This window comes from Eublepharis macularius, chromosome 11, assembly GCF_028583425.1.
Source record: "Eublepharis macularius isolate TG4126 chromosome 11, MPM_Emac_v1.0, whole genome shotgun sequence".
Classification (NCBI taxonomy): domain Eukaryota; kingdom Metazoa; phylum Chordata; class Lepidosauria; order Squamata; family Eublepharidae; genus Eublepharis; species Eublepharis macularius.
The window spans coordinates 2,235,069-2,248,133 of record NC_072800.1 but is presented as its reverse complement, the minus strand read 5'-3'; the positions used below and the strand labels follow the sequence as shown (position 1 = coordinate 2,248,133).

The 13,065-nt window shown below is 44.2% G+C and overlaps 1 protein-coding gene across 1 annotated transcript in view; it reads right to left on the bottom strand.

Moving 5' to 3' along the window:
* The window catches only part of CENPC (centromere protein C), a 37,966-nt gene that overhangs the window by 18,906 nt on the left and 5,995 nt on the right, over window positions 1–13,065 (bottom strand). The window contains exons 5-11 of the mRNA XM_054991607.1: window positions 11,246–11,336; window positions 9,485–9,587; window positions 6,361–7,017; window positions 5,095–5,133; window positions 3,554–3,633; window positions 1,978–2,037; window positions 1,161–1,247 (exon numbers count right to left, since the gene is read on the bottom strand). Coding sequence (XP_054847582.1) covers window positions 1,161–1,247; window positions 1,978–2,037; window positions 3,554–3,633; window positions 5,095–5,133; window positions 6,361–7,017; window positions 9,485–9,587; window positions 11,246–11,336 — 1,117 coding nt within the window. The remainder of the gene's footprint in view (window positions 1–1,160; window positions 1,248–1,977; window positions 2,038–3,553; window positions 3,634–5,094; window positions 5,134–6,360; window positions 7,018–9,484; window positions 9,588–11,245; window positions 11,337–13,065) is intronic.

Here is a 13,065-nt window from a genome sequence, read left to right as displayed (position 1 = left end):
ACTACATAGGAATTGGACACCTTCACTGCTACAAACTGACTGCACACCAAAAGGAGATGTTTACATTTCCAAGCAAAGGAATGTTTTGATTGCCTCTATGCTAATTGCATTCTGCCTTCTTGTGATTTATGACCCCTCCCTTTTCTCTCTCTTTCCCCCTCCTCTTCTGTATCTGCCCAGTTTTGATCAGGCATCTGATGAAGAGAACTTGATTCTCGAAAGCTTATGCTATAATAAAATTGGTTAGTCTTAAAGGTGCTACTGGACTCTTTTTGACCTTGTTACAAATGGAACCCTAAAGCCAAAGTGAGAGGAGCTCCACTGAGCATCAAGGTAAACATCTGAACCTGGGTCTCCTCACGCCAAGGGAAAAGACTCGTGGAAGCAGCCATAGCAGCCATGTGCCTTTTTACAAGGAGTCCATCAAGGATTTTCAGGCCTGCCTTTTTTCAGTGCCTCTGAAAGACAGTTTTGAAGCTGGTGCTACTGGGGCAGTTGCAACTGCTTGCAAAATGTGGGGGTATACAGGACTGTGTATCTGGGTTGCGTTCTTCTGTGCTGCTTTCCCCTGCCTGCCCTCCCACATTACCTTCCTTGCTTTGTTCACTAAACTTTCCCTGGACTTGCCTGCTGTAGCTCCTTGTTGCCTCTCCATACACAATATTGGACCCCTCGGTCCAATCTTCTTGATACTTGGGAGACTTATTGGACAGGAAGCACTAAGTCCTCTGCAATTTTGGAAGAGTTTGCTCAAAAAACGCCTCCCACCCCACCCCCGGATATGTTCCTCCATAGGGAATAACAGATATTAATATATTTTGATTCCCAAATAAAACCCAGATCTGAATACTATACCAGTATTTTTGGACCCGAATATCAAAAATACTGAATATATATGGTATTCCAGATACCTGGATCCGAATAATACTGATTTGGAGGGGTGGGGGGCACACTCCTACCCTCCACTGTAACTTACGCCCCAAAAACCTGTCCCATAAATAAGATTTTCAGTTTGAGTTCTATACATGTCTAAAGAAGCAATTAATGACTCACAAAATCTCATACTGAAATAAATGCTGTTAGTCTTTCAGATGCCGCTGAATTTGACGCAGCCAGGAAAAACAGGCACGTAGGCAACACCGAAGCGCGTTATCCGATACCTGAAGGTCTTGTTTTATACTTCACACGCTGCCCACGCCAGTACTCCAAAGGTTTAAGCCGCAGTCGCTTGCTTCGACGAAGACAGGCTGTGGCAGAAGGCAAAGAAACAAAAAGCGGATCTACGTAAGTTAAGTCCATATCGCAGTCGGGGAGAGAGACAGGCAGCCATTTCTCAGAAACACTCTTCAATCAAAGGATGTGCCTTTGGGAACGCAACACATTCTAGTCCCAGGTTTTTTCCCCACTTTAGTCACAGAACTCGGCCAATTCACACAGAAAGGTCACAAAAAGGAGAATCCAGGGCTGCACCAGGGGCAGGAGAGCCAGGTTCGAATCCCCGCTCTGCCATGGAACTCACTGGTTGACTTTGGGCCAGTCACACCTTCTCAGGCTAACCTACCTCAAAGGGTTGTTGTGAGGGTAAAATGGGGAAGAGGAAAAGGTTGTAAGCTGCTTTGGGTTCCTGCTGGGGAGAAAGTCTGGGTATAAATTAAGGAAATAAAAATAAAAATAAATAAAATATTTTTAAAAGGCCTTTTTCTGGAAGCCAAAGTTTCACCCCAGTCGATGTATTATGATTTGGCAGGATCTTAAAAGTGGGCAATTATAGTCAGGGCCATTTAAGTTTTAAACTGTGGCCAGTGCTGAGCACTTGCTTCCGGATGAACTCTTGAAACTGAAGGATGAGACTCGCTGAAGGAACTGTTTTCTGGGGTTAACTGAATTCCCGTAACCCCAATTATTTGCACTGATTACAGGCGCCCTAATTGTTAGTGCCTGAGGTCTAGAAAAGACACCACAGCAAGAAAAACTTACTTCCTTTTTCCTTTAATGAATCTGAAGCCAACAAGGCAGAGTCTTCCTCCGAAGCGGATTCTAATAAAATAACAAGAGATTTTAGGAACTTCTGGGGCCAACCCCTTCTCAGGTAGCTGAAATTCCTTGCATCCATTCAAGCACTGCAGATAAAGAGATATAAAAATGCTGGAGCTTTACAGCTAAGCGATCAAAACCTGAAAGGGACGATGACAACGAGGGGCAGTAAAATCCAAGGCTGATAGAAGCCCTCCACCACTGGTGGCACACACGTTCTTATTTCAAAACTTGCCTTCGTAACAAAGCAGGACTTTTCTTTCAAAAATATAGTTAATAGAGGGGTTTTTTTGGGGGGGGGGAGTGGAAAGGGCGTTACAGCCATTGATTCCTTATGCAAGTCTGAGGAACACCTCCTCTTACTGCACATACCAGTTCTGCTGCCACAACTCACAAATCCAGTATTTTCTTCAAGCTTTCTAGCATTAACCACCAGACCTCCTTCCATGAGAGCTGCAACCAGTTTAGACCCCACTTCTCTAACGTAAAGTTAAGATTTGCTGACCTGATGGTTCTGAATATAACCCGTCGTACTTTTTGTCCAGTTACCTAATGTAGGGAGAACCTTTTTCTAGTTCTTCATGGCCTGTTCCTAATTTGCTTTCTGAATGTGGTCCCTCTAGGCTTTCCTCCCTCGGTACTGACCTCCGATTCATAATATCATCAGCCTTCGCACAGATGCATGTGGGATTCTGCTCCACACACTGTTTACACCTACACACGTTTATTCCCAGTACTGCTCAGCTTTTAACTATTTCTCAGTCCACTTAATCGACAGTGAATTCATTAGAATTTGTCAAAAGCTGTTTTGAAAATCTAATTATGTGGTATCATACCACTTCTGTTCAGTTGGAAAAGATTAGAGAACGTTTTGGTAGATTCAGTTCTGTATAAGCTGGGGGCCTGTGAGGATTTGGATGGAAGGAAAATCTCCTTCTCTGTCCTACTGCCCGCCCCCCTCCCCTGAGACTGCTTTGCCAGCCTCCCTGCAACTTTTCCCTCTCACTCCACCCCTGGGCACGTACCCTCCTTTACCACCCCTCTCAATCCATTCCCCCCCCTCCCACCCACCGGACCTTTCTTCCCTTGGTACCCTCCCCCCTTCAGTCAGGTATTCACCTCATCACCCACCAACCCTGCTATTTTTTACTCTTCCCAGCACCTTGAGCCAACCACCCAGCTGCTCACCCCACCTGTTCGTTTCACCCCCCCTCTCACACCCCCTGCAGTTTTAATTCCCCAATGCCTTCTTCCACGTCACATCTTTCCATGGCTGGGCACCATTCTGAATTGCTAAAGAAACCCCAAATGCCACTGGAATATCTCCCCCTCAACATCTGCAACTAAAGTTAGAATTGGGGGGGGGTGCAAACCTCGGAGCCCCCCTCCCAGCCCCCCTCCCAAACATTCTATCCTCGACAGCCCTGCTCAGGCCATGCATCAGAAGCAACTTGACAGCACATAAAACAAACACAATATAGAAATATCCATCATCTCTTTCCACATGTACACATCATACCTGAAAACGATTCTCTGTTACTTCTAATCATCATTTCACGCTCAAAATATGCTTTATCATTTTGACTGCAGACTGGACCACTTTTAAAAAAGAAGCCTGTGTTTAGAGATTAAATCACAAAGCACAGCAACAAACAGTAGGCTCATATCCCTTCAAGTGGACACTGCTCACCAGAGATGGATCTAGAATGAATGGAAAGGGACTGGCATGTGGAGTAGCTATTCCTTGGCCAACAAACGTGCACTCCGATATCTAGAGTATCTCCGCAAAACCTCCAAGGAAAACATTTCTTAGTGTTGGCCTTCCAATGCTGTATATTCTATAGCTGAACAGTCAAGTCAAGATCCACTGAGACAAGGACTTGGAGCAGATGGTCTGAACTTACCGTTTCCTTGTCAGAGGGGACAGTGTCAAATTAATGCTAAACAGCCACTGGGTATCTGAGCTCTGATTCTCGAAAGCTCATACCCTGGATATCTAGTTGTTCTTTAAAGTGCTACTGGACCCAAATCTAGTTTTTGGTGTACTACATTTGGTTTAAAGGGAAACAGTCAAGAAATGAAAAACTTGTTTAAACCAGTTAGTCTTTGAACATTAAGAACCATCTCTTCTTTCACATGTTTTTAAACTGAGCCGTACCAGCAAACACAATGTCTGACCTTCCACTAGCTGAAATTAAAGGAGGGGAAACGATGAGGTGGAATAAGAGGTCACTTGCAAAAGCTCTGCCCCTTTGTGTGCTGGGGGGTGGATTTTTGCCGATTCCCCTTTCCGACTGCAGACAGTTACATCACATTAAACATTGTTGCTGGGGACTGTCTGAAACCACGGCAGCGCTCGAAGGTGCAGACACAACAGACCACGGTTACAAGCATTAAGGAATTCAGGTGTAAGCACAATCCATGGCTCACTGCCAGTTGCCCAAACCCTCACTAAGAAATCAACCAAGAGCAGTAGGACACTGATGTGAAGCTGGTTAGGTGCACACCCTAATTCCATCGGCCTTGCACTTAAATCCCTATTAAGAGAACAAGTTATAGTTTGTACCTGCTCTATTATTAAAGACAAACTTTTACATATTTCTCCACAATAATCAACAGCTGTGGTGTTGTGACAAGATATAAACTGCGGGTAGTTGATATAGCCAAATTTCTGGAGTAATGGGTGGCTCCTGCATGGCACATGAACTAGAGCTCAAGTTGTTCAACTATGGTGCACCTCGAAGAAAGATTTAATAAGCATCATTTCCAGAACTTTGTTTTCAGATCTTAGGATACCTGTGCAAACTTAGCCCCACATCTGGTAGTGTCCCAAGCCAACACTAATCAACAACCACAGCAAAATCCACAAGAAGAGGGTGGAGTGACAGCTCTATCACCAGCTCTAGCGAAAGGCAAGGTGTAGAGAGATGCCTCTCTCAGGGAAAGAAAAAAAGCCAATCCAAATGACACAGCTCCCGTCCCTTCAGCACGTTCCTAGCTGGTCAAATCGTCAGCTGACATATTTAGATTTAAAATTATACACATTATAAGGAAACTTACCTGAGATCTTTCATATTTATAGCCCGCAGGGAAGAACATCTAAGAGAGATTGAACAGTTGTTGTTAAACTTGCGGCAACTAGGCAACTCCCCACAGTAAGGCAACTGCCCAGGTCAGCCCTCCAGGGGCTCAAGTGAGGGCCCTTTATCACTGCAGAAGTGGGGAGCAAGTTGAACTGTGGCGCACTGCCATGGGTTTGCTCAGGGCTCACTGCCCTGTAAGTAAGCTGCCTGTACATCCTTTGGCAAGATCCCAAAGTAACCTTGCCTGGCAGTCCAATGACTGCTGGTCTCTCAGTTCTCTGGTTACTCTTGACTGAAACCCCCCAACCAGTCCGAAGCTGGTCCCTGAGAAGCAGCTAGAATTTGGCAGGAAGGGAGCAATCCTTGAGGCACAGTCAGATCACTCCAGCAAAACAAACTATTCTGCTGCAAGGTGCCACAAAGTCTATTGCGGCATCGTTATCTCATCATTCAAAGCGAGCCCTCGTACATAAAGGCGTGCATCACAATAAATCTGTTGCCTTATGCAACTGTATTTGGATTCAAAAGAATACTCCACAGCCTTCATTTTCATGTCTGAGGACTAGCGACTGAAGCACCGATAACACCGATCAAAGGAAAAAGGAAGATTGCGGGGGAACTCACTGCAGCCACACCCTTCAGAAGAGAAAAAGGACCCATGGGAAAAGCAGAGAGGTGGGGTGCCAGTGAGGAAAACCAGGTGGGGAGCAGGAGAAATTTAGGAAGGTGTTTCGAAGAGTTGCTTTGCCTGAGGAGGTTGGAACACGCAAGCTTCACACAGCGGTGACGCTAGAGGGTTCTCTTGGAAGGAGTATGCAATTCCTTGCCTGGATTCAGAGCCCAGAGCTGCTTCTATTTGTCTTCCATTCCTAGAAAGGACCAGCATACAGGATCCCTGAGAAGGTGCCAACAGTCACGGATCTTTCCCGGTTCCTTTTCTCCCCCAGCAATCCTTTCCCACTCAGGGGACCTGCATGGACCAGCAGCCATGGGAGTCAGTGGGCAGCGGGAAGAAGAAAAAGCAGCCCTTCCGTTGCTGTGGGGAAAGGGATGAGAGGGTGGGGCTGTCTTCCTCCTGCTCCAGGCTCCAGCCACTGGCCTGTGTGTCCGTGTGGGTCGCCCCATCCCAGGATTCACCTTCACACAGTTGGAAAGGACTGCTGGGCAGAGGGGGGAAGGCTGCTGGATTCAATACAACCAAAATGGCGAATAGGATCTGAAACAAATGTATAACCACACTTACTGCACTGAAGGTGTCCAACTACTTTGTCGTTCTGTGGAGGAAAGTATTTTTTCTGCCTCACAGGAACCTTCTGGGGGTAAGACACCACCACCCTCATATCCAGGACTGACTACGGTGGCTTTACCAGCACGGCCAGTTCTCTTCTCTGAACCAGTTAATCCGCCCCCACGAGGCTCGCCAGCCCACTCGCTGCGCAGTTCTCTGGATTCATTTTCAACACTCTCCTCTGAAACCGGCACTCTGTGTTTTCTCCCAGCACTTCGAACAGAACTTTGCATATTCTTCCGTTTACTTTCTGCTTGTTCGTTCAGAGGTGCATTTCTGGGAGACTTTTCCTGGCCCCTGGGGGGTGACCACTGGGCTGTAGGTACAATGGACGGTGGCTGCTTTGAGAGACTGCCGCGCTGTTCCACGGCTGGAATTTGATCCCCACAGTGCGCGTTCTCTATGCCCCGCTGTTTCGTAGCCGTGCCACTTTCAAGCCGTGGAGAAGTTACCCTCCTTCTCATGGGTGCTCTCTTCCCTCTGGGTTCCGAAAGCCAAGAGGCAGAGGGACCCCCAAACGACTCGGCTATCAAAAACTCATCCTGGTTCTCTGACTCCAAAGCGACTGTATTTGAAGAAAGGGAAGGCAGTGCTCTCTGAGGCACCGAGCCCCTAAGGGACAAAAAGAAAAAGACGTCTCCAAAGAGATGCAACCACTGAGAATAAACCCAAATACTTCCAAAAAAGATATCTGAAGAAATCACTAAAAACTTCCATATTACAATAACCTAAATAATCTTTTAAAGAAGCTGGCTTCAGTTAATCAACAACCTACGGTCCATCCCCAGTCATAAATATCTGTCTCTGTATATCCAGCCCGTGCGTTTTTAAGCAGAGGTTTTGTCGTTGCAGGTTTGACTACTGGAAATCATTCTGGAGTTGCGGGGGGAGTTCACTTTCCTAATTTTGGAATTAGGACTCCACCTGTAAAAATAGCAGCCATGACTAATGAATAAAGCTTATCTCAGAAACTGAACCTGAATTTGATTTTCTAAATGATATTGCCTTAAAATCCACAATAACTGTTTTGGTGTTTTTTTATAAAAAAAAATATATATTAATTTACTTCATTGACTCAGTGGCTCCCACCACTCTCCTGTCCTCCAACAAATCCTCACAACAGCCCTATAGAGGCAGGTTAAGGTGAGAAAACGTGACTGGGCCGAGGTCACCCAGTGAAGTTCCACGGCAGAGTGGTGCCTGGGGGCAGAAGGCATCTGCCCACACTTGCCAGTTACTGGAAGGAAGGAGGTCCACTGCCTCCCCAGCTCACCACCACCAAGTTTCCTCCCTTGGATCCAAAGCTCCTGCCCACGATAAGCTGGGCCTTTTGCTGGCACTCTATGACTTGCTATTAGGGTGGCTGCAAACCAGGCACCCTTTCAGGCACCAGAGGGCAGTGGGACTGGCCAGGCGGCTGCCAAGCAAATGCAAGACTAGCCCGAGCACAGCTCACAGGACAAAGTAGCCCTGACCACCCCCCACCCCCACCCCCAGCATCTGCATCTGCATCCAGGACTTTTGCTGGAACTTGCAGCAAGTGTGACTGTGAACCCAGAGCCCTTTAGGACACTGAGGAGCACAGCTGGGCCAGAGGGCAGGCAGCAGAGCCAGATCAGGCATGTGTGGCTGGCAGGGATAGACCCCAACCCCGCTCCCCGTATCCGAAGCCTAAAGACAAGATCCAGGAAAGAGGAGGGGGAGGGCCCAGGGCAAGGCAGGAGGAGCTTTTCACAGTTTCTTGCTTGCTTTTTAAAAAGCTAGATACGCTGCTTTAGTTCAGATATAGCAACCATCTGAGCAATGATCTATTAATTTTATTTATTTATTAAAACATTTTTATCCTGGCTTTCCTTGTGTTTTAAGGTGGTTTTCAATTAATAAATTAAAAACATTTACAGTTAAAATAAAATAACACTCAAATCCTTCCCTCCCTAATTGAACATGTGATTAACCAGTATCTCCCATGGGTGCCAGATAATTATTGGACTGCATAAATCATTTTCTTGATGCCCTCAATCTTCAAACTACTTTAATTCGAAACAATATTTTAAGAGTCACGTGGGCTTCATACTGATCGGTAGCCTACCCTACTCTGCATCGCCTTGCAGTCTTTTGGCCACACAGACAGCACTACAATAAGCTACCACGGACGATGTCTACAAACAGTGATCGTTCCTATTGCCCAAACCCCAAATTTACAGGAAGTCCGCAAGTTCAATTTATATTAATTAATCGTTTTTAAAAGATTCTTAGTTAAAATAGGGCTGATACTGAAAGGCGGCTTTCAGTATCGGTTTGGGCTCTGGGGGTTTTGTGAAGGGAAATGAAGGAAGATCGATCTCTTTGACAGCGAGTGGCAGCTTTTGATTACAGAACTGCAACTTCCAACCCTCACTTCAACAACAACCCCCCACCCACAACACGCAAATGACATTGTGAAAACCTATTCAAAACTTAGACAACCAGCCAGCTAAAAATATTTCCGTGGGTTGACGCCCACTGAGTCCTTCTGGGTTCAAGGGCAACAAGAGGAAGTGTGCAGCCTGTTCGCTTAAACCAGCCCTGCCTGAAGAACCGCGACTGCATTCACCACAGATGAAGCCAGGGAAGTCTGCCAACATCCCTCAATGAGATTCCCTAACTGGAAGAAAAAGATGCCAAGAGGTTCAGGGTTCAAAGTTTTGTCAACTGGGAAATAAAGACCAGGCCAGACCTATCACAGAGTGAGGAATAGATGACTTCTAACTCTCACCAGGGCTATACGTTACACATGGTTAGGGAGGCAGTCCACGCCAGAAAGTGCTGGGTTTGTCATTATGACAAATCCAAGGGCAATTTACACAGTTCCTGCTTTGCTACTTTAAATGCAACCGCAATAGCTGAATGGCTAGGCTTCCCTTTGTAAGGGCAGTGATTACTATCTCATAATCTAACACGAAGGCTTTTAATCATTCAGAAGGAGCAAGCTATTCAACCGAAACACAGAAAGTGCAACTGACCATTTGCTCCTCACCACCTGGAATCAGACGTACAGGAACAGGATCACGTTGCCATTTTGGCCTGAGAAACCACTTACATGTCTGTTGGTGCTTTTTGTTCTTCAATGAGAAGAGCAGGTGACCCCAAGAACATCTCATCCTCGTCCTCGTCGAGAGGGTTGATGGGCGATCCGTTATCACCTATTTTGTTGAAATAAACCCGATAAAATGAAAAAACCTTCACTTACTTTTATAACATTTTCTAAGTTTCCTTACCTCTGCTCAGACAAATGACATCAAGAGACCCATCTTAATTTGAGCCTAAACGTGTGAAGGACAAAGGGGGTAGATAAACTGAAGCTGATGAACTGAAGCTTCATTGCCTACAAAAAGGAAGTGCTATGGGTGAGCGGAAGGTCTGACCTAAAAATTTCTAAATTTTGTTTTGCAGAGATCCCTCCTTCCTATCCATTGTTTTAAATGTTATTTTTATATCTGTCTATGTATTTTAGATCTGGGTTTAATTGCTTTAATTATTTTTGGTTGGTTTTAATGGTTTTAAAATGTGATCTTTTAAAGTATGTTTTAATCTATTAGCTGCCTTAGTGGTCCATGTGAGGCAGGATATAAAATTTATAAAAAATACGTTTTAAAAAAAAAGAAAAAAGTCAGAGGGGACATTTTTCAACAGAAAAATTAGAAGTTTCAGGAGCACTGAAATGAACTCAGATGAAGGACTTTCTGGTTTTGAATTAGCTAAATACTTTCAGACAATGTTTTTCTCATTTATAATATGCACTATGAAGATTTTTATGTAAAACCATTTTCAGCATTCAATAATGACCATTCCTATGTATACTGTAGACATTAAACATATCCCTGAAAACATGTTTATTGTTCACATCATGTGACTAATGCTGCCTTCAAATGTGCTGGATGTGCATAATAGACAAGTTCCGTGTTTTCCGCGCTTAACTCAATATCCAAATATGGTGCCGAGTCTTCGGGAGCTTCCTTTGTTTACATCAAAATTCATGTTTTCTATTTTCAGCTTTTACTTCCCCTGACACTCAGATATGTGACCCAAGTTGTAGCACTTTGCAGCACCATGTTTCATATAGACAACAGAGCTATTTCTACAGTTAAACTTCATAAATATGCCACACAGAACAATTTTATAGTCTAACCAAGGTACAAATGATGTTAAATCAGTAAAACCGGCTTAGGTTTTAGGTAAGAAAGGGTTGTATATATTTCAATTTCTTCATAAATTCTCCCTCCACAAAAGAATATGGTCATTTTGAAAATCTACCCCTCTATTTAAGCCGTCCTCAGCAGACCACCTCAGCAGGGACACACATTTGTAGAGAAGGCAGCCCCCCCGATAGAGATGCCGGGCTTTCACTGAAGCGCAAGGAAAGCGTGGAGAGAACTGCTTCGCAGCGGTGACATTTGGTTTGTTCGTTACTATGGTAGCAACTCTCCTGGCGCTTGGCTTGTGCTTCCTCTCCCCGACTGCCTACCAACCTAGCCACAACTTTGGTGGTGTCCTACCTCTAACCACTTATTCCTATCCCATGCTTGCCATTCGATGCATCCCGTGCTGTCACCTAGGAGTTAATGGTGGGCTTCAGGTCTGAAAATGTTAACCACCACTCCATTACACCATAATATTCCTTATAGTGTATATAGATAAATTCACGGCTATTCCAGCAGCACAGCATTCCTACAGGCATGCAAGAATCAGCCAATTACTACCTTTACAAATACAAATGCACTTTTTCTTTTTTACACAACTGGAGAAAGCATTGAAAGACATTAACGTTTTAAGAACTGAATTGCAAGTCTGTGATGCCCACCTGAATGACTGACTTCTCTGGGTTGTGCTTCTGGACAGTTGGCAGAAAAGGCACTCCTCCTTACGGCATTAACCAAGTATGAACTTGTTTTCTGACAATCAAAGAAAGAAACAGAAATAAAAAGAGGTATTGTAAACAACGAAAAGGTAAAGCACACACTTGATAAACCACGCTAAACACTGCTTCTGAAATGTAAACAAACATACCAAATGTGGGCTGTGGCTGGTTCATAAAGTGATCATTTTTGTACTGGGAAAATACACATACTGCATACTGAAGTACTGTGTAAGTACAAATGGTCACAAGTCAGGAAACCAAAACGTGAAGCAAATTTGCAGCCACACTGTCAGTCCCTAGCAGGTAGAGCCCTTAGTCCCTCTTCAGCGAACAAGCATTTGTTCCAATAGAAAAGGCTTTATTCAGGATTTTACATTCAGGTCTGCACTCCATCACAGAGCTTGGTAGAAGTGAGGAATCAAAACATATTGGTTATGATATACTTAAACACCCGCGTTCCAGCAACAGTTAGGTTTTTGGCGCGCAAGTTTACACGGGTTCTGTGAGAACCTCTTATAGTTATGAGTAAACAATCAGTACATTCTCAGCATCTGGCAAAGTAGCAAAACTGGCATCTAGACACTCAAGGGCATGTCTAACTAGGAGGTGCATACTTTGGGAGAGAGAAGGTGAGAGGTCCTGTCTTGGGGCCTGGAGAGCAATAATTATACACTGCAGAGAACATGGTTAATATGGCTAGAGGAGAGTACAAACAGGTTAGCATTAAGGCATTATAACTTCAGTATACTGTGGCACCAGTGATACAACAAACAAACATGGCATGGCTATACACAGACATGACACACACATGTTGAACTTCACCCATACTCTTTGCAGACAGGAGTTATATGCAAAACAGCTTTGATAGTGCAAGGTAATACTACCCAGAGCATCTTTTCCCCCACCTTTACCTAATATATTATTGGCTCTGTTTGTAGGATCACTCTTCAATACATTTTACAAGGCAGAGCTATCCAGGTCGTCACAGCAAGTGACTGGCACAAAGCAGGTATGGAGATTCTCCAAGTAACAGTAACACGCTTCGGAGAAATGAGAGGCTCTTGACCTTGGAAGGTCGTGACCTGAGATTTGGATGGCATGCTTATTTGTGGTATGATAAAGGTCAATGCAGACTTCAAAAATCATTGTATTAGGAGGGCCATCTTGAGAATTTGGAATAAATACAAAGTTATCACAGAAGACAGCGCTTTGGATTTCAACACAGGAAGCGTTTTATAGAAGGGAGATGACTGCCAAACACGGATGGGTTGACTTACGGAGACTTACTAGAATTCTCACAAGGAGATTGTAAATTGTAGACAAGGAAGGATTTAATAGCTAAAGGTTATAAACGTCAATGGTTTTTCTATGCTCATCTTCTAGAAAGGTTCAAATCAGATAAAAATTATGGAGCCTTGATTATGAAAAGACAGTTTGAAAAAGAGCTATGTACAAATGACGAACATGTTATTTCCAAAATGTATAAACTTTTTATTGAAATTTGAAACAGAAGAAGAATCTGTGAGAGATTGTACGGTAAAATGGGCTAAAAATTTTGGGTATAATATACCGATGTACCAGTGGGAAAATATGTGGGTAAAGGGGCTAAAATGTACTTGGAGTTCCACACTTCAAGAACATTTGTATCAAATGATGTATTGGTGGTATACGTCTCCTGAAAAATTAGCAAAAATAAGTAAAGTTATGTTGGAAATGTGAGCAATATGAAGGAACATTTTATCATCTTTGGTGGACTTGCCCTA